The sequence below is a fragment of the Paroedura picta genome, chromosome 8 (assembly GCF_049243985.1).
Source record: "Paroedura picta isolate Pp20150507F chromosome 8, Ppicta_v3.0, whole genome shotgun sequence".
Classification (NCBI taxonomy): Eukaryota; Metazoa; Chordata; class Lepidosauria; order Squamata; family Gekkonidae; genus Paroedura; species Paroedura picta.
In genome coordinates this window covers 64,375,208-64,397,492 of record NC_135376.1, presented here as the reverse complement: position 1 = coordinate 64,397,492, position 22,285 = coordinate 64,375,208, and the positions used below count along the sequence as shown (strand labels likewise).

The following is a 22,285-nucleotide window of genomic DNA, read 5'->3' as shown; positions in this document are numbered from 1 at the left end:
CCTTACAAACTTCCAAGGCAGAGTAAAACCATTATATACACTGGCTCTCCAGTACCTGGGGCCTGAACACAGCTCTGAAACTTCAGATGGTCCAGAATGTGACAAATAGATACTGAAGGTTTACTAGAAACCCATGACAGTAATTCTGAAAGAGTCCCTTTGGCCAGAAATATGTTTCTGGATAAGATGGACCTTGACATACTTCCCAACTCTGAGGGGAAAAAATTCCCTCCAAAATAAAATGGTGTTCCCTCACAGACTAAGCTGCCCTTTTAGTGAGGTTTCTTTGTTATAAAAATAAAAATTAAGCTCACTGTCCCATTCTGTCACTGACAGATCTTTTAGCTTTAACTCATTCTTGGAACATTTTGGGAAGTTGTTGAGCCCTATTTTCTTTAGCCTTTATTAGAATGGCATTGAGGTGCTGTTAACAACAAACGGAATACTTTACCAAGTGGAGTAGGGTAGTTGGAATTAACTCAAGCGTTTGTTATACAAATCAGATATTTTAGAGTTTAAAGTTCTTTGTTACAGGCTTTGATATGTTCAAAGGCTTTTCTTTCAGATTTTAATTATCTTTTAAACTGAGAGGTTTTGTTACTGCATTTGTCCCAAAACAATGCTGTTTTGTCTTTGTGAGTTCTACTGAACTCCTCTGGCTTCTAGAAGGTGGGTACTCTTTGCTAGTACCACCACTTTCCCCTTTACTAGAAATTCCAGAATTCCTCTGACCACTGAGGAGTTTGAAGCACTCTCAATTGCACAAGTCTGAGGAAATCCTCACACCTTTTCTAACTGGGCAGAGATCTTCCTTCTCTTTTTAGAAGAATTCCCCTTCTAAATTGACCTGAATTGGAAGTATCACCTCACTGCCCAAATTTCCACTGCCCAGTATCTATCACAGTTCTCCAGACACTGTGTAGATCAGCTCTCAGTAAACTCAGTTATCTAACTAAACTTTCTCCTCAGAGCACATGGTCACCTAGGGGTTAGGTCAGATTGCTCTCTGAACCAGCATCAGATTCAGGCCCGGGCTCAATTCTCTCTAGCATACAGCTAGTATAACAATTCCTACCCAGCTATTGCTGGCCAATCAGTTTTTTGAGCAGCCTGTTGGCTTGAACTCTCTCTACTTACTGAAGATTTTTAACCCTTCATTTACTGTTGCTATTACTCCAGCACTTGTAATCTGACTTTCAAAGTGCTATCTATCACACTGGAGTATATTTAACAGGCTCCTCCTCCCTTTAAAGCTCTATATAGTTTGGGTCTATACAGAGCCTCTTGTGGCACAGAGTGGTAAGGCAGCAGTCATGCAGTCTGAAAGCTCCGCCCATGAGGCTGGGAGTTCTATCCCAGCAGCTGGCTCAAGGTTGACTCAGCCTTCCATCCTTCCGAGGTCGGTAAAATAAGTACCCAGCTTGCTGGGGGGTAAATGGTAATGACTGGGGAAGGCACTGGCAAACCACCCCGTATTGAGTCTGCCATGAAAACGCTAGAGGGCGTCACCCCAAGGATCAGACATGACTCGGTGCTTGCACAGGGGATACCTTTATCTTTACCTTTATAGTTTGGGTCTAGGACACCCATGACTTTTTTGAATAGACCTTACAGCACATTATGGCCTAGTTACCCTTTCCTTTAAGCCAAAATGTGTGAGGTTTGGTTAGAACTATTCAGTTGTGAAGGAATGAATGTCTAAACTTCTAGGATGTAGACCTGGTATGCAAAAAAATTTCCAGAACTAAGAAGGGACTCTGATTCAAATTAAGCCTTATTATTTCTGCCTTTCCACAATCAATCCCGTGATTAACATCACTTTTCCAGTAGTTCTAAATGTAGCATACATGATTCCAAAAAGTCAGCAGTTTTTGCACCAGAAGCAATAGTCACTAGATGGTATAGTATGCATGCCTCCACTGGCCCAGTGAGCTTTTCTCCAAATGCAAACAGTAGCAGTGTTGGAAGGCTGAATGCTTTTTTTCCTGTCCTCACTGTTGATAATGAAATCAGTAAGGTCATTCTATATCTTTGTGCCAGCATCCAGATAGCTTCACACTTACAACATAGGTCACCATCCTAAATGTCAGCCAACTTTCATGCTAAGATAATGATCTGAATTAAAAACAAAACAACAACCCGAAGTGATTGTCAGTCACACATCACTAGTGGGGTAAAAGTGGCTAAAAACAATTTATCATTACCAACACCCCATCTCTACATAGCTGAAAGGCTCTACGTTGCCTAAACTGGTGATATTCATAGTCTTATATGGAGCTATGCCACAGGAATAGAGACTACGACTTAACCATTAATCCTGCAGAGGAGGGTTGGAACTTGTTTGGCTACCAGAACCCAGAACCCAACATGCAAGGGGATTCAAATCAAATTTGCTTTGTTCTGAAAGTAGGTGGTATTTTTGGCCTTTCATACCCTATGTGCTCCTGTAACCAGAACTGCTTTTAGAGGATGGAGGACAGAAAGTGCAGCCCTCAAATGCTTCTCACGTTAATCGAGCCTAAAAGGAGGAATCGTCACTGCATGGAACAAGCTGCTATCCATAAAACAAGCCCTCTCTTTTAAAGAAAGAATGAACGGAAAATGAACTAAATTTGTATAATCTGATGCATTAAAATAAATGTAGTGCTCCTATTTCAAATAAATGGTGGGGGAATAAATCATATTAAACTGGTTTATGCATTAATGCTGATTAAAAACACTTACTGACCTTATTACTCACAGCAGAGTAGTTTTCACTGCAGATATATTTAATCTAATGACATTTAAGCCCACAAAGCTTTCTATCGAAAACCACTGTCTTCCATCAACTTTATTTTTAAAGTGGACGTGAACTTACAGGGTTGCTTCTCATGGCTCCTCCCACTGCTCTGGCTGCTTTGCTGTAGCCTGCCAGGTCTGCTAATTGCTTGTAAGAAACTGTTTCTCCAAATTTCACATCTCTCAACAGGGTCCACAACACTTCTCTGGTGAATGAAGCTGAACAGGGGAAAAGGGGGGGAGAGAGAGAGAGAATGAAGAAGCAACATACAGTTCAAAAGCAGGACTTCAACAATTTCAAAACCGACCAAGATAAAAATAGTCGGGAAGAGTGACATTTTAAGTAGGGTAGGAATGGCAACGTTTCCCCTTTCAAATTAGCAGAGCAATCCGTTCCATTATTGTGTTCTATATTTAAATTCATGATTATTAGAGAGTGTGCTTCAAGTAATTGATCACTATTAAAAAGGCATTCAGAGCTTTGATTTTTCTATATTTTTTAATTTGCTTCCAGTACAATTATACTGTTAATGCATACAATGTGCTTTCCCATTAAATTGACAGAGTAGAAATTAGCATACAGTCAAATTAAAAAAAAAAAGTGCCTCCGTGTGTGATAACTGGCAGCACCTATTTTATAAAACTCTCGTAGCTCTTAATTTCAAACTTCAATTGGGGCACACTGGAAAAGAAGCCCTAGATCCCACCGAATGCATTACCCTGGCTGATGACAATCCTTAGCAGAGTGCCCCAAGCTACTGCTCAGATTTCTAGATGTAAGGAAATGTAATGTCTGGCCACACTTCTGAATAGAAGCTGCATATTTAAATGGGAAGCTCTTGTAAAATGAGTTATTAATTTCCTGTTGGGTTCCTCTTTACTTCCATATTAGTGTTGATAAAGCATAAAATGAAGCATAACATGTTACTGCAGGCTCATTCACCTATGGTGATTAAAAATATGCCTGTTGGTAACCAGACATAGCCCCACCCATGACCTAAAACACGGTCGTAGGTGATGGTGCTTTGTTTTGCTTCCCCAGTCCAAAATATATTTAGCCATTTTTACCCTGCTTTTCTTTCCAAGGGGGACCCAAAGCAATTTACAACAGAAAAAATACAACAATGCAGTTTAAATAAGCAAACAACTTAAATTAACAAAATTCAATTTACTAGAAGAACAATGACAAAGAATACACTAAACCAGTGGTCCCCAACCCCCGGTCCGGGGACTGGTCCCGGTCCGTAGATCAGTCGGTACCGGGCTGCGGCTCCTCCTCATCCTCCTCCCCAATTGCTGCCTCGGGGGCTGCCCTGCCACTCTGCCGCTGGCTCACCTTTGGTGCTCTTTGGCGGCTGCCATGGCTGGAGCTCTCCCTCAGTGTGGCACTGCACAGCTGCTGCTGGTAACGCCCTCCAGTGGGAGGCGGGAAGTCAGGGGCACCAGCGGAAAAGCAAGTAGAGCAGGGGCTTAGGCGGTGGTGACGATTCCTCGGTAAAAGACTACCCCCCCGGGCCTCAGCAAAATTGTCAAGCATTGACCAGTCCCTGGTGATAAAAAGGTTGGGGACCACTGCACTAAACCATGCCCAGGAACGGTCACATATCCACTGGGCTGGGTCACACAGGGTGCAAGCCACCACCTAAGAGGCCAATGGCCCTTTGGGTTCAGGCAACGGCCATGCTAAGTACCTACCAGCAGTAGAGAAACAAACAAATCCCATCTCTTTTTCAAATCTGCTGCCTGACAGCAAGATGTTTCCAGGAATAAAACAAGACACACCATACTACAGTAGAAAAATTGAGGCCTTTTAAAATATGACAAGGCAGCCCTCAGAACTGTTTTTCATTCCTCCATAGTAGGCTTTGCGATTCGGTCACTTTGGCGGCCATTCCCTCCGGGCGCATCCAGCACCGCGGGGGGGGCGGTGCTGGCAGTGGCGTGACAGCGGGCGCAACCACGCACCGCCCTCCCCCCTGCGGCGAGGTACTGGCTGCGCCCAGAGGGAACGGCCGATTTGGAGGACGAATCGCACTAGCCTACTCCATAGTTTCCGCTTTGCCAATTGTGTGGGTCTTTCACATGGAATCAGCACTCGAGGGGACCAGAAGTACCAATGCAAGGGAGAACTGGAATTCTTCACCTGGACTCATGATGCACAGGGTGAGAAGCCTGGGCTGGCAGGGCAGCGGTGCAAATCCCTGATTATGCATGATGCCAACACCATCCTGGCTCCCTCCCAACCCTGGCCAAACCCAGGCACTCGAATGGCCTGCGGTAGTACGGTACTCCCGTTGGGACACCAAATGGGTCAGCTCCATGGAGGTATGGAGCCAAATGAGGTGTTGACCCACCCCCACAATGGTAGGATAGAGGCATGGCACTCTCCTGCCATTGTGCAGTGGGGCCCCATGCTCCCTGTCCCCCCCCCGCTGCCACCGCTGCTCTACAGGGCATTGTGCAAGCACATGCACAACGTTGGGGCAGTCCATGTGTGCCGGGGGGGGGGGTCCTTCCCCTGTGTGTTCTTAGAAGTGGCAGGGCATACTACCTCACTGCAAGGAACCGGCAGTGGCCCAGCGTAGCCACTGCCGTGCATAATTGGTCTCCTGGGATTATAACAAATCTTCAGAAAACAGAGTTCACCTGGAGAAACTGACCTTTTTGGAAGGTAGACTTTTGGCATTATACCCCACTGATGTCCCCACACCCCCAATCCCTCAGGTTCTACCTTCCAAATCTCCCAGTACTTCCCAACTCAGAGCCAGGAACCCTAGTAAGTAAACAGGGTATGATTAGTGCTACTGTCAACATGAGCCTGTATACTATCAAGTCAGGATGCATGGTTTGAAGTTGGTTTATTAGCCAGTCAGTTTTAACAATGGTTTTGTATGATATATAAACTCAGGTATCCTGGCTTGTTTCTTAGCACTACCCTTCCTGTCTGTAGAACTAAGGCAATTAAATCAGCATTTATCAAGGCAAACCAGGACTTGAGTAGTCATCTACAAGCTGAACCTTGGCTTCAAAAACTAAGCAGAGTTTAGAAACAATCACAGTATGAATTGTGTCTGAACCAAGCCACTAACTTACTGTTTGTCTGGGTCAGATGCAACATAAAGATCATGGCTTATTTTTACTGTGATCAAGGATTTGGCTCTTGGGTAATCAGTCTGTTGGTCCTGACAAAAGCTTGTTGTAGCAGTTTTAGCTTTTACTTATTTTCCTTAAAAAGACTTGGATGCTATCCTAGGTGTAAACTGCACGGAGCTTTTATTCCAATCCCAGGTCGATTCAGTCCCTGCCCTCTACACAAAATGTGATTTCCGTTTGGATTTTGGGCGATTTGAATTTTCCTTCTGCAGCAAGAAGGATTGATCTGGAGTGACCCTACCTTTATTGTGCGATATCTTGGAGTGCTTTTAATGTGCAATATATTGTAAAATCCAGATTGGGAAACCAAGCTCCGTGGTAGAGAACCTCTGATAGGCTACACCTGGTCATGTGACAAGGTTGCCTTAAAGGAGAAGCCCCTAATTTCTCACAACTTCTGTTGGTCCTGGATTTTTCCTCCATCCTCTGCTTTTTTCGATCTTCTCCCCCACCCCTCCAAGAAAAGAAAGAGGCTCCCTGCCTGGCTCCTCCCCCCCTTCAAGAAAAGAAAGAAAGAGGCTTGGCTTCCGCCCCTTCTGAATTACACTAACCACATGCAGAACACTTTCCTGTTTCAATGGGGAGGAGGGGAGAGGAAGACCCGAGTTCAAAGCGATCTGAATTCAACAGGATTGACAATGGAATAAAAAAAGTAAGTGCAGACTCTGCCCTAGCCTGCATTATACACCAGCTGAAGGGCAAAACTTTGCCATGAGTTACCACCAGAGTCCCCTACATTTTGCAGCCTGGCTGTTAAATGTAAAAAAAAAACATTTAATGATGAGACAAACCAGGCCTTCCTGAGAAATTATCACCTCACTCTGTTTCCCTATGTCCCCAAACCCCATCAGAAAGCAGACACTAGATCACACCTCTTAGCCACTTAGTTTTCCAAGTTCATATGCGATGGACAAAGGGGAACCTGGCAAATTTGGACAAACACGCCCAAACTCAAGTGTCCAACTCAACAGTGACCTTTCTATAATCATAGAGTTGGAAGGGACTTCCAAGGTCATCTAGTCGAACCCCTGCAAAATGCAGGAAATTTACAACTACCTGCCCACCACAGTGACCCTGCCCACAACTACCTGCCCACCATATGCCCAGATAATGTCTGCTCCCTCCAACCACAATCAGGACAGTCTGGCCTGGAAGAAACTCATCTCCTGACCTCAGTGTGGTGATTGACATTTCCCTGGGCATGCAAGAATAACAAGAGCCAAGCATGGACACAATCCCTTCTGTCCACCCACTTACAATCTGCCTAAGTTCACAGAATCAGCATTTCTGTCAGATGGCTATGTAGCCTCTGTTTAAAAACTTTCTCTGAAGAAGACCCCACCACTTCCCAAGAAATCCTGGTCTCCTGAGGAACTGCTCTGTCAGGAACTTCTTTTGGATGCTTAGCCAAAAATTCTTCCTCTTCATGCAGACCACAACTGGAACCTTTATTCCATATTCTGCCTCTGGAGCCCCGTTTGCATCTTTGCAACTGCAAAACAGGCCCAGGGAGCAACCTGCCACCAAGGCCCACGGATGGTGGTGACACACATGATGTTTAACAACTATACCTGATGGATGGTAACTACAGCAGTACAACCAGGTCAAATACTACAGCATGTATAGGTGGTACAGAATAGCAATCTGGACTTTTTCAAAGGGGGTGGGGGGAGGGAAGAATATGAACTGCTAGCAAGAAGTAGTGAAAAGTGAGAGCATTTGGGTGAGAAGCAGCAAAGGAGGATTAAGGCAAGATTCCTCATCTGTACATCATGCAGAACTATAGAGGAACTGTGGTTAGGAAACTAACCTCAGTTCCTGATTTCACAGACACAGCTAGAAGTGCAACAGCCCATGTTTGAACACTATTCTTAACAACTATTCTTAACAACTATTTGGTTAATCATCTGCATGTGACTTATGAACTGAACCAATGAGCAGATTCAAATGAAAAGCTCTCAGATCTCATCACCACAGTTAGGAAAAGATTAGCTGGGCCACAGGTTGTTGTCTCTGAATTTCTGGGCTTTCCATTTGTCCTCCCAAGCAGAAGGGTCATAGATCCTACAGAGAGCCCCACAGAGCAGCCAAACTTAGGAGTCTGACTGGATCCCTCCTTGTGTGACGGTAGTACATAGCATTTGTAATTTTCTTCTCAGTCAATTTAATTTCAAGATTTTCCTGTTCAGGTAATTTTTTAAAAAAATGCACTCATTATATGCAGTCTAGAAAAGTGCTCAAATTCTGGTCTTGAAGGAAACCCACATGCTTTTATGTTTGTTTTAAATAATAAAAAACCCACTTCTCAACTGAACAGAACGATAATCACTTCATTGAAAAAAAAATCTGTTTAGCCTTTATTATAACATTAAGCAAATTAAACATCAGCATAATCCAGGTGATACTAGAAAAGGGTCATCAAAGAAATTAACTTTGTTGTTCATTAATTTACATGGATTAGTAGAGGGCAAAGAGATAGCAAATCTGCTCTAGTTTTTTTTATGATATAATTTCAAACTGTACACCATTTGTGGCACTAGGGTGACTTTGGGGTTAATCAGACTGATTTGTCCTTTTAATTGCTTTCTATTCAAAGAAAATTCATTAGATAATGTTCTCTTCAAAATTCATGAATCAATTTAACTGAAGAAACCATATTAACAGCTTTGGGTTCATTAGCACACGGAGTTGTGTTACTAGCTGATTGCTAGAAGAGTTTCCTTAGGCAAACAGATTTTGTTTACTGTCATTTCTTTAGAAAGGCCCAGTTGAAATCCAATAGTAAAAAGGGTTGAGGGGATTTCCCTTGCTCCGTTTAGTAATTCTTCCATGATTTGGCTCTGCCCTGCACTCTGTTCTGCCAGACTTTTGATTTTACAGTGGGATTTCCAATAATTAATATTGGAAAAGATACATGCACGGTTTGCTCTTCCCTCAGATCTACAGTTTTCAAGTTTTCAATAAAGGGAAATGTCATAGCTCAGCCACTTGCCCTTGGTAGCTTCAGGAGCCAGAGCTCTCAGCCTACCCAATCTAACCCTCTCATCAGGCTGAAACCATTTTTTTTTTTTGCATAGCTCAAGTAAAAGTAAAAACAGTCAGGTTTATAATGGTCTTTAATACAACAAAATTTAGATCTCAAGACAGTAATACTATATAAGCAGAAGGCAGGATTAAAAGGACAATTCTCACAATGTAGGAAAGTAGTGGGGTCCCTCAAGGATCTCCTCTAGGCCAAGTGCTGTTCATTCATAAATGACCTCAAATCAGAGTGAGTAATGAAGTAAATAAGTTAATGAACTATTCCAGATTACTCAGCACAGAAAGGTTGTGAAGAGCTCTAAAAGAATAATTTCAAATTAACCCAACAATAACAAAAAATGGCAAGTATGTGAGGAAAGCAAGTATGTGGGGAAGCTGGGAGGACCATAAAGACATGGATGTGGGGGAGGGGGGAGACTAAGGGATGGGATTGCTAGCCTTCTGATGAGCATGGAGTTCCCCAAGAATTACAACTGATTTCCAGACTACAGAGATCAGTTCCCCTGGATTAAATGGCTGCTTTGAAGAGTAGGGCAAATCACAGCTTGTGAAATCCTATCCCAAACTGCCCCCTCCGCTGGCATTGCCCCCAAATCACCAGGAATTTCCCAGGCGATAGTTGGCAACTATACTAAAGGAGACGAGAGAAATGTCCATATATTGCCTAACCCAAAGCATGAACATAGTCATGAGGTTTTTAGAAATTAAGTAGTAAAGGACACTTTGGGGGCAGCTTAGCCTGAGTCATGACATCAAAGAAAAACCCTTAGTGTACAAGTGGACCTAAAACACTGACCAAAGATGGGAGGTTCTTATATTCACAATATTTGTACGCTTTCCTGCCAGTGCCAAAAACCCAGTTTTCTAGACACTTGAACACACAGGTGCTTGACTACATTCCTTCAGATGTTAATGGGGCAAATGATAAAGTTACTCTTTATAAAGGGCTTGATTAGGCTGAGGAGAACCATACATACCTCTTGTTTTCTTTGGCCTAGGTGTGAAGCAAATCCAATGGAATTACAATACAGTTCTTAAAGGGATAAATGCATGATGCTGCCTTACAGAATCAGACCATTGGTCTATCAAAGTCTACTCTGGCTTGCAGCAACTTTCCAGGGTTTCTGGTAGAGTTCTTTTTATATTATATGAACCTTTTAACTGGACATGTTGGGAGTTGAACCTGACCTTCTGGATTCTTAGAAGATGCTCCACCACTGAGCCATGACAATGTGATAGTTTCTTCTGGAGAAGTCACTGTTTCCTCATGAAATTACATTTTATTGCAGGATACTTTGCTTTGGTCTGAGATCTCTAACTCTGTACCTAGGAGTGCAGGGGCTTTTAAAGTAACATAGTAACTGCTACTGCACAATAGCCCACCAATTTAGAAGAATGAGTTCTGCACAGAATCTACTTTTTAAAATCATCTTTAACCGCTCCTGCAGAGCGGAATAAATAAAAGAGTAGGAGGAGAAAGGGTGGGCTCTGTCCGGGATAAAAACTCGCTTGGCCCAGCCTCACCTTGCCCAGCTGGGGACTTACCACACACAAGGAGAAGCAGCCTTCCTCGACGGTGAGTACTCCCGCTGGCTTCCCCTCGCCCTCGCGAAAGGAGCAGGGATGCCACATCGCAGATGTGGCCACCCCCCCATCATGCCACCGCTGCTTCCCTGGGTCCAGTGACACACATACACAAATACACACAGCCTCACCAGCCAGACCCCCCCTGGCCACCCCTCTGTGATTGCCCCGCCGCTGCTTCCCCACCCCCAGACACACACACACACGCACGCACACACAAAGCTACCCACCCACCGCGCTCTCCCACCCCTTCCCTCACCCCACACATCCACACCCACACTCCTCTCTACCCCTTCTTCCCTCCCCACCTCCCCCTCCCGATTTGCCCCCCTTCGCGATTCCCCCCACCCTTCACCCACCCCCTGTCCCCTCCCCTTTCACCTACCTCTCTGCCTGCCCGCCTTTCTTCCTTCTTACTTCCTGCCTTCCTCTATTTCTCCATCTCCTTCCTGTCTTTCTGTCTCTCCCTCTCTCTTGCTTCCTGTCTTTCTCCTTTACTTCCTTTCTTTCTCCCTTCTACCCATCCCTTCAACCACCCTTTGCCTTTTTTTCTCCCTCCCATACCTCCTTTCCTCTTCTTCCTTCCTTTCCTATAGTCTGCCTCCCCATCCACTAGTGCCCGCTGTATTTCTTCTATAGCAGGCTTAATTTCTAGTTAATAATAAAGAAACTCTATACACTTCATAAAAAACTGTAGAAATAGATCAAGAGGCATGTGTAAGCTTATCTTCTACAGAAAACAAATGGGAGAGATCTAAAACCATAGGAAAATATTCAATTATTTAAGAGTTATGCAATATTCTTGTGCAGTTGGATGGCCAAACCATCTATTGAGTATCCAACAAAATGTTGCTTAACACATTTGATGGCAATATGTTAAAGGAAGTGATTGTTAAATTTAGTCTTCAGTTATATTAGTATATATACTACCCTTTTTTCTGGCACAAGACATTTACAGTGTAACTCAAAATAATGCAATATTTTGCAATCATGCACATCATTTCATAAATATATCTGAAAAGTTAATATCACCCTGTAGGCAGTGAGCACATTAATTAGTTTAAAGCAATCAGCTCTGTGACTGTGCCAAATATTTTTATTACTGAACTGTCTGCTAGTGTCTGTAAATATAATCTGTTCAAAATGACAGTTGAACCTTTACCAATTTAACTATGGTTGCTAACCTTTCACACTGTTAAATATATCGGAAAGCATACAAACAACATACTTTCCCTCCTTATATTACTTTATAATGTTCAGAGTTTTAAAACTGAGACATTAACAGATGACGGACAGATTAGTCTTAACATCAAACCTTAATTACACATCATCTCTTCATTAAATGGCTGTGTAAAGTTGTTATTCAATGTCCCTACAACTATGTGAAATAGTGTATGGAAGAAAGACATAATGTTTAAGGGAAATACTTAATCAAAGTTAATATTATTTCTACGTGACTCTCTACTGCCCTCTGTCATCAACTGGGCAATTGAAATGGCCCAATAATGCATACAAGAGACATAAGGGCATTCAGACCTTCATACGCACTGTCCTTAGCTGATGCATATTACGTTGCATCCCGCTATACCACATGATTCAAGGGTTGGTTTCTTTATAGGGACTGCATCCTTGCAGTAAGAGTGCGTGGCTGGCCTGTGGGTTCTTTGTATCTCCTAACTTATTAACAGAACAGGTCAGCAGGGAGTCCAACTGAGAGCCAGCTTTGTGTAGTGGTTAAGAGTGATAGCCTCTAATCTGGAGACCCAGGTTTGATTCCCCACTCCTCCACATGCAGCTGGCAGGGTGACCCTGGACTGAGAGCTCTTTCAGCCCCACCTACCTCACAGGAAGATGAGGTGTAACTGACTGTAAGCCACTGTAAGCCACCTCGAGACTCTTTCAGGTAGTAAAAAGCGAGGTCTGAAAAAAACAGCTTTTCTTTCCTTCAGATTATGAAGCAACAGCAGATGCAACTTCTCAAAGGCCATGCCCCATTTCAACTCATTCCAATCTGTTTTCACTGTCTGCCTGCCCAAATTCAAGCTGGAACATCAACAGTTTCTTCTGCCACCTGCCCACAAAGGGAATGTAGGGTTTCAAACCCCATTTTGTAGCTATAGTGCTTCCTTAAAAAAAACCCATCCTTAGCCATTCATTTCTATCTAGTGATCCTGAATTCAGAAATCAGAGTGAAGGAAACAAATAATGACAAAAGGTACAGCTGACAAATCCAGTCCAAATGTTTGATGCTGTGATGGGATGCCTGCAGCTCGCAACGTTTAGATAGGCAGGACAAAGATGGAGGGGAAGGAATGGAATCGTCTGGAGTATCAAAGAGGCTACGGTCCTCTAAAGAGGCACAAAGTTCCAAAAAAAAAAAAGGCTCTGACCCTCCGACCAGAAATAACGAGGCTGCTGTATTGCTTGTGCTGAAAGAAGCAGTACGATTACATGGCGGAAAGAATCTTGGGAAAGAGGAAATCACTTAATGCAAAGTACGCCATCACCATCATTTGGATTCCCCTGATATGTACCGAAGCAAGAACACCCATACTGAGGTAATCTGTTCTGGTGGCTCCAGGAAAGCCACTTTCCAGATTCACAGAGGTGAGGCCAGGATGTAGGATCTGATTTGTTGATTTTATTTACAATGTATTAATGACACCTTTCTCCCTGATTAGCATGATTCTGCTACATTTTACAATTCAGGGGCCAAAATTTGAAAAAAGAGATCAACAAAGAGACTGCATGAAAAAATCATAGAATCTTAAAATCATAAAGCTGGAAGGTACCTCCTGGGTCATCTAGTCCAACCACCTGCAGGATACTCACAACCCTATCGCTCATCCACTGTAACCTGCCACTCACTTGAACCTTCACAGAATCAGCCTCTCTGTCAGATGGCTATCCAGGCTCTGTTTAAAAATTTCCAAAGATGGAGAACCCACCACCTCCCAAGAAAGCATGTTCCGCTTAGAAGCCATTCTGTCAGAAACTTCTTCTGGATGTTTGGACAGAATTTCTTTTGAATTAATTTCATCCCATTGGTTCTGATCATTTCTCCAGGGCAAGAGAGAACATCTCTGCTCCATCCTCTATATGGCACACGGCTATCAGATCCCCTCTCAGTCATCTTCTCTCTAGGCTAAACAGACCAAGCTCCCCCAACATTCCCTCATACATCTTGGTCTCCAACCCCCTCACCATCTTTGTTGTCCTCCACTGGACACGCTCCAGTTTGTCTATATCCCTCTTCAACTGTGGTGCCCAAAACTGAACAGAGTACCCCAAGTAAGGCCAAACCAGAGCAGAGTAAAGCAGTACCATCACTTCCTGTGGTCTGGACACGATATGCCATTTGATATGCCCAAAATCCCATTTGCTTTTTTAGCCACTGAGTCACACTGTTGACTCATGTTCAATGTGTGGTCTACTAAGAATCCTAGATCCTTTTCATTTGCACAATAAAGTCTACAATTCAATACTACCGATAGTAGATTAAAAATCCCTAAAGTATCTGCAGCCCAAATACTGGTAGTTGTGATTTCTTTATTAGGATGCAGAACATATTTTGTTGTTGTTAGGTGCGAAGTCGTGTTCGACCCATCGCGACCCCATGAAGAATGATCCTCCAGGCCTTCCTGTCCTCTACCATTCCCCGGAGTCCATTTAAGTTTGCACCTACTGCTTCAATTACTCCATCCAGCCACCTCATTCTCTGTCGTCCCCTTCTTCTTTTGCCCTCGATTGCTCCTAGCATTAGGCTTTTCTCCAGGGAGTCCCTCCTTCTCATGAGGTAGCCAAAGTATTTGAGTTTCATCTTCAGGAAACACATTAGGTCTCACAACACATTAGGTCATTCACATTAGGTCTCACAATAAATAATACATATACACAGGAACACCCTGTGTTTTAGAGCATTGCCATAGATCTGTGCATAGTTTGTACATGGATTCCATGATCGTGTTCACTTCTCACATTTCCTTTTCTGTAAAGCACCTAAGAAGCTCTTTAGTGCCATAAAAATCTTTGCCTGCCATTTCCTTCACATACTGATTATCTAGCATCCAACAATATATCTTAACTTTACAGATTTCATTGTTTTATAAAATAACCTTATTTGATTTGGAACTGCAGGTTGCAGGTTACGTCTCTGCTAGGGTATAGTAGAAAGAGAAGGGGGGGAAATCCTTTCAGGATATCTTCCTACCTCAAGGCTGTAATGAATGGGAGAAATGGTTGTTCCACAAGACTGCAGCAGCACAGGAAGGCTAAACTATATGGAGACAGTGAAAACATATTTCCGGCAAATCTCTTAATCACGGTCAGAAGTCAGCAACCTGTTTCCTCCCTCCATCCTTTAGTTTGTTCAAACTCTAGAAGAATCTAACTCACTTTACTTATTCTGGAAGGAATTCCTCCTGCTGCCTTTCCCAAAGTTAAAGCCTGTGCATCTTAATGATGTCAAGAAGCCAAGTCCAACATCAGCAGTTGTTAAAGCCTTAGAATGATATTATCGAGAAACAGGCAAGCGTCGGCACACATGAGCAGGAGCAATGCAACAGCAACCTTCACAGGCACAGCATGCTCAAGATCCACTTTTTCAAAGAATGATGAATCAATAGTTGTCATGTGGACAACTGCTAACTGCAATCAGCTGGTACTCACAAGATTATCATTTGTATACAACACTGGTCAGACCACACCTGAAGTAGTGTGTGCAGTTCTGGAGGCCTCACTTCAAGAAGGACATAGATAAAATTGAAAGGGTACAGAGGAGAGCGACGAGGATGATCTGGGGCCAAGGGACCAAGCCCTATGAAAATAGGTTGAGGGACTTGGGAATGTTCAGCCTGGAGAAAAGGAGGTTGAGAGGGGAAATGATAGCCCTCTTTAAGTATTTGAAAGGTTGTCACTTGGAGGAGGGCAGGATGCTGTTTCCGTTGGCTGCAGAGGAGAGGACATGCAGTAATGGGTTTAAACTTCAAGTACAACGATATAGGCTAGATATCAGGAAAAAAATTCACAGTCAGAGTAGTTCAGCAGTAGAATAGGCTGCCTAAGGAGGTGGTGAGCTCCCCCTCACTGGCAGTCTTCAAGCGAAGGTTGGATACACACTTTTCTTGGATGCTTTAGGATGCTTAGGGCTGATCCTGCGTTGAGCAGGGGGTTGGACTAGATGGCCTGTATGGCCCCTTCCAACTCTATGATTCTATGATTCTATGATTTTTCAAGTGAGTTTTTACTGGTAAGTGTGCCTCCCAAGTTAGATTCTCCCATTGCTTACATGAAGGGAAGGCATTTTCTTTTGTGCAATGAGAAACCTACTTCATGGATTCCATCTCCAGCTTCATTCCCAGTTACTCCCAAACCTCAGAAATAGGTTTTGGGGCAAGAGCATGAGGAACTGCAACAAGTAAGAGTTAGAAAAGATATTTTAGGATCCAATCAAAAATCCACAGATATTTTATTTCTTTATATCTTGTTATGTTTCTTTTGTATATTTTGGTAGTTATCTGATTTGACTTCCCCTCCGTTCAAGGTCTCCACATCCCCAACCAGAATCATTTCCATCTTGCTTGCATTATAGAATCATAGAGTTGGAAAGAACCATACAGGCTATCCTGCTAAATGCAGAATCAGCCTAAAGTATCCATGATAAGTATCTGTCCAGCCGTTGCTTGAAAATCACCAGGGGGTGGGGCTCACCATCTCCTTAGGCAGCTGATTCCACCACTGAACTACTTTGACTGTGACAAAATCTGTACACCACCTGCCAGAGAGGAGGGTGGGGGGTTCCTGGTTTTAGTGCAAACTGATTTTTTAAAAAATATTTTAACCCTTGATTATTTACATTATATATAATATTGTTTATATTAACTAATGTGAGTGGCACAGAAGTTTAAAAATATATACATAAACAACTCCCACCCCCCAATATCTAGCTAGTACAATTCTACACATAGTTTAAAGCCATCAGTTTATATGCTTTTGGATTCATTCATGCCATACCTAGATTATATCCTACTTCACGAGAAATGTTCTTTAGTCATTTTATTATACAGACCTGTAAGAAGACTTGTAAGAAGCTACGAATTGCCAAGTATCGTATGCTGCCTTGTACTATGGTATCCCCCTTTCAAGTCATTTATGCAGCTATTGATAGCCACTCTCGACAAATCAACATTTTATGAGTTTTTCTGCTATCTGCCATTGGTTAGGGAAATATGTTGGACCAGAAGGATTTTAAGATATTTCTATTGCAGATTTGCAATCTTACAGAAAATTATAGCATTGTGAATTGGAATAAACCAGAGCAGGGTTTTCTTATCAAACAGTCAAATGCAGATAGAAAAAGTATTGAAACGTCCCCATCCCCTTTCTTCTGCATTATTTTATTTCATTTCTCTTCCCTGTGGCAAGTTTAGGAGCCTCCTTAACTCTAGCTCAGACTGTGTTCCTGCTGCTTCTAACATTGTAGATAAATCTGCCTGACAGGGGGATGCTGTGGAGAGGCAAACGTCTATTCCTTATTTAAAAGGACACAATAGATATTTTGCTTCTCAAAAGGAAGGAAAGCTGAAGTCATATTTGAACTTTTGGCCTTCTGCTTTGATCGGTGATGTATCATGGCTAAAGACTTCGCAAATGTAGAGGTGCCCAGAGGAAGACAAATGGACAGATAAGTGCATTTTTTCTAATTAGAGAAGATCTATTTTCTAATTGTGTCCAAACACAGCCCTCTGTGACACAAGGAGAATTTCTGTATTACCAGAACAACTGTAGGTGCCCCAGTCTCACTTGCCATTTTCCAATATAGTGAAGAAGTGAAGGACAAACTCTTTAGGAAGCAATTGTAGACTTGCTTCTCGCAATCTAGAGCATATTTTTCAACGTGACAGGAAGACTGCCCCCCACTCTCAGCTCTCATTTATTTATTTATTTTAAAAATGTGTAAGGCACAAGACTATTGTGAGAAGTGCTGATTGGATTTTGATCTTGTTGCCTTCACTCTTCCAGGAGGCTGCAAACGAACCCAGTATTTTCACTAATGACCTAACCCAAGCGCATCGTTTTCTAAATTTCACACATTAAGGAAATCTCAGATGGCAGGTGTTGCAAAGAGTTAATGTCATATCTTTTTCATTTAAGGAATGTAGAAGCCTAGTCAGGCTAAGCATTATTTCACTCTCATGAATATAAATGCTCTGACAATCTTGGTCTAGTTTTCAGTGCACTGGAACACAATCTCCTGCCTCATATTGCTAGGACATATTGTAGTGTTAGCCCTCAGAAATGAACACTTTGTCTTAGTGAGGTGACGAGAAATGATGGAACTCACCAGCTGAATCCCAGCCTCCAGCCCCTGCTCTCGGATCAATTTAAATCAGGCCGTTTGACAACACTGACAATTTTCAAATAAAATTTTCAAAAAAGAAAATCAGACGAGCCTTCAAATGCATAAATGTTTTCATAGCAGCGGACGTGTCCCCCCCCCCCAGTTTTTGGAGAGAGATTGTGACACCAGAGGAAACTTCCAACTTAGATTCACATAATCATGGCCATTCAAACAAATGCAAAATTGAATGAAGAAACATTTCATGGTTATTAATTTTTTCCTGTACTGGGCTACAGCATTGCTGAGAAAGAAAAACAGACGGAGGAAGTTGGACATGATTTCTGTATTATCAGCTTAGAAACTAAGCCCGCAAGCCATTGTTTTCCGCTTTGGAGATCATTCCCCTCCCCTTGTTTGAAATGCCTCAAACCTTAATAGACATGCAACGATGCTACGCCTGCAATCGCCTACTCAACAGCCAAGAAGTGAACTTATTTTGCACATTTGCAGACTCACTGAAGCTCATGTCTCCTCCAGGGCATAACCTTGTTATCAAAACAATAAAAAGGTAGAAAAATCTGATTTGAAATGACACAACTTCATCAATTCATGCACAGCAGTGTTTCAGACACTGATGTCCCTTCATCATGCCCAGATTGCAAATGACAGTTAGGACAACGTCAAGTCGCACCTTTCCTTTGGTGCCTTTAAATACAACAAAAGATCTCAAAGGGAGGATGCACAATACATATTTTATGCACTAGCACGTTATACTAAATATACTAATAGCCATTAAAAATGCATTAGGGTGTCACCAGTGTATACATAAACATGGCCAGTAACTCAAAGGGCGACTGATGTACAGTCTGTTATAAGACATATTGCGACCGCCTTGCCGGCCTTGCTAAGATTCAAGACGCTGAACAAGAAATGTGTCAGCTTTATTAGCAAACATCTCACGCCTCTCCCATGCTGCTAAAAATATGCTTCTCCTAAACTAGAACTGTGCCCCACAGTCACACTGAACTGCAAGAAGAGGAGTCATATAATCAACATAATTTGACTTAACTTCAGGGAATATTTACAAAATCTAAGGGGGATACATTTGATTGATATCTACCCATGTGACTTATTAGGCTTTGTCTAAAAAAGCCCCAAGGTACTGTTAAATAATTTTTCATTGATAATCATGCTGTCTCTGCTATCAGCTAACTTTTGAAGACCAACCCGACAGAGAGGAGCTAAGCCCCTTAATTTCTTAATAAATTATTCTTTACCATAGGACGGGGATTATACCATGTAGAAGGCATATCATTACTGACAGAGCTGTCAGAAGGACAGGTGAAAGGAAAACTGGCAAGCTTTAATTTCTCTGCTGAGAAATAAGGGGTTCTTTTGGGATTAATCTCAGTATCAACATTGAGCCTTTGCCTCAGGGCAGCGAAGGAATTCAAAAGAAGTGGTGACTGAATTTTGAGTGATGGGATCCAGCTCAAATTGTGCTGCTGACTTTGGTTTCTCACCTATTCAAATGAGGAGGAAGCAGAGCAGGTGGAAGGAGTTAGTAGCCGTACAAGTAAGCAGCTGAGGCAACCTCCACCAGCGATAGCTAATTACCGATACTTTAACCGCACTAATGTTAGTGAAATGTCATGAGCACCAAGGTTGCCAAGGAAGCAAAGAAAGGCACATCCAAGTGATCCTCTGCAACAAGCCTCAGACATTTTCCTTTCTATTCATTAGTTAGATATTAAGTGGCCAAGGTTGATGAGTGATCATTAAATATCTGAACTGTATACTCGCAAAGCATGTTTTAACAATAGTGGAACCTCTTCAATAAACTTTTAGACAAGAAATATGCTTGCAGCAGAACTAATACGAATACTGTAAAAAGTTATTTTTCATATCGCAAATGAGCTTTTTTCTCTAAAGATATTCATAAAGCTCTCCAGCGATTATATATTAGGTCCTAAAAACCCAACAGTATACCACAAATACAGCTGGAGATGACTGTGAAAGAGGAATTATGAGCCCTAAAATAACAAGACAACTATTCTAGGAGTTCTCACTAGACAGAAGTTGTTTATTTTTCTGATGAAACATTAAATCCTTTACATTCATTTTTTAAGAATGTTACAGTTCAATACAAACAAAATGCTACTTAGTAGTAACTCATTCTAATTGCACATTGGCGTTCTTATAGTTAAAAATACACTATTAGGATGAACAACATGCCTGCCCCCACTCCCGTAAAATGATGTACTTGTAAGCAAAGATCCTGCTGTAATAATAGATTTCAGTGTTGAAAGACAGCAGTATTTATTAATGTTTCTGGAGCTTTTTAAGGGTGTTTTCCACTTTTTTCCTCAGCTCCTCCCTTTATATGGGCTCTTAAGGGTTAAAAGACAATGAAGAAGATGACAATGAAGAAGATTACAACTGACACATCTGTATATAGTCAAAAAAGTCTTGTAAAAATTTGAACACAAGGAATTATAATATTCAACCATATGTTCTACAATGCTCCAATTATACTGTTACATCTATGTTAAAAAGCAAATTTTCTATGTGTTTAACTTGGCAATACCCACATTACAATCTAAAGAAATACCCTATTAATTTTACTGCATTTAGCTGTTACTGTACTTTATTGCACACAATTGCATCATTGCCTTCAATTGTTCCGTGAAAAAAGTGAGGTGCCTCTCAGTTACCAATTAATAGCTGGCAGTATTAACTTTTGGTTCCTCCCCCTATCTGTATCAGACAACCCGGGTGGTGATCCTAAAAAAAACATTTGTGCTGAACATATAAGCCAACAACGTTTCCTCCTCGTGACTGCCAATATTTCCTGACTTTGATTGAATAATCTAACTAACAAGGTTTCCCTTCTCCAAGTAGATGATGCATCCAATAGACATCATTTTGTAGGAAGTATTGGAAAAATAATATTCCAATAGTAGCCTGCAGCTAGAACCACAAATCTCTGTTCCCCCATTTAGCAATGCCGATTACAACAGCAGTTGAAGAAATCTGAGCATGTTCTGTACATGGTTGAATTAATCCAGCAGAAAATTCTTAAATTGCTTGTAGATCAGATATAACAATGGAAATGAAAAGGTCTTCGAGATGATAGTCAAGTTCTGTGTTCCTCAATTTCTTATTTGCAAACATGAACAACAATTGATGATACAGTCATGCAATAAAGATACGGATTCTAAATGAAAGGGGGGAACAGGATGGGGATATTCCTAGATCCTGGCCTATAGTCTCCCCCCATGTCACACAGTCCCTTGTATCTAGCTAATTTCCCCCCGAGGGCTGTGTGATTGGGCCACAGTAGTCTATATGTGATTGGGCCACAGTAGTCTATGCTCTGATCACAACCAAATTAGATTATCGCAACTTTAGGTAGACTTTTATTTGAAAATGGTTCAGAAATTTTATTTGGTCCAAAATGCAGCAGCTAGGCTACTGTCAGGGGTTGATCACAGGGACTGTATCACCACTGTCTTGAAGGATCTTGGTTACTCATCTGTTTCTCAGCATAATTCAAATACATAATTGAAAAAGTTGGTTCTTACCTGGCTTGAGGCCAGGATATCTAAATGTCCATCTCCTCCCATACTATTCAACCCACTTGTTAATATCTGCTTCAGAAGCTCTGGTCAGAAGCCCTCGCCAGGAGGCGGCAAGGTCTGGTGGCAGGAAGGCTGCCCGAGCAGGCAGCAGCAGACCTGGCCAGAAGCCCCATCCCGGAACCCAGGCACCTGCGCGTGGGCCTCCTGAGCCCAGGAGGGGACCTCCTGAACCCGGGCTGCCTACTCAGCTGCCTGCCGCACAGCAAAAAATTTAATTTCTTAAAAAATTATTTAAAAAAAAAAAAACATGAGAACGCCACGGGACCGGCAGGAAAAGCTGCGGGCCACAGGGCAAATGACCCCAAAGCGGGACAGTCCAACCAAAGGCAAGACAGATGGTCATCTTACACTAGTATCCATCCCATTAAAGCCTCTGTGGTGTTGCAACTAAGACTTGTGGGTTCCTCAGTTGGAATGATGCAAGCGGACCCAGTCTGGCAGTTGACACTGAGTAACTTATCCATTGTTTTCCTAGGCAGAGGTTGCCATGGGTAGGCTGCCCCGTGAGTAAGAAGGGAGGTAGGAAGTAGTAAAGGTAGAAAGCTTGGGAGTTTTGAGGTAAATGAAAGAGGTAATAGTGGGGAAGGGGAAAAAGAGATCCCTCTGCAAATTCTTGCAGGCCCCCTTTGTAGTCTTGTAAATAATTCTGAACTAAGTCATAGATTGTGGATCAAAAAATCCACACAGCATGGGTCTAGAAGGCAGGGGTTTTTTTTTTTTACCACAATCCTGGAAAAGCACTAGCTTT

General features: G+C 42.3%; 1 protein-coding gene across 3 annotated transcripts in view; it reads right to left on the bottom strand.

Annotated features, from left to right (window-relative positions):
* Positions 1-22,285, bottom strand: part of MGMT (O-6-methylguanine-DNA methyltransferase) — a 224,784-nt gene that overhangs the window by 14,043 nt on the left and 188,456 nt on the right. For all 3 annotated transcript variants that reach the window (XM_077350119.1, XM_077350122.1, XM_077350121.1), the window contains one exon: positions 2,858-2,997. In XM_077350119.1, coding sequence (XP_077206234.1) covers positions 2,858-2,997 — 140 coding nt within the window. The remainder of the gene's footprint in view (positions 1-2,857; positions 2,998-22,285) is intronic.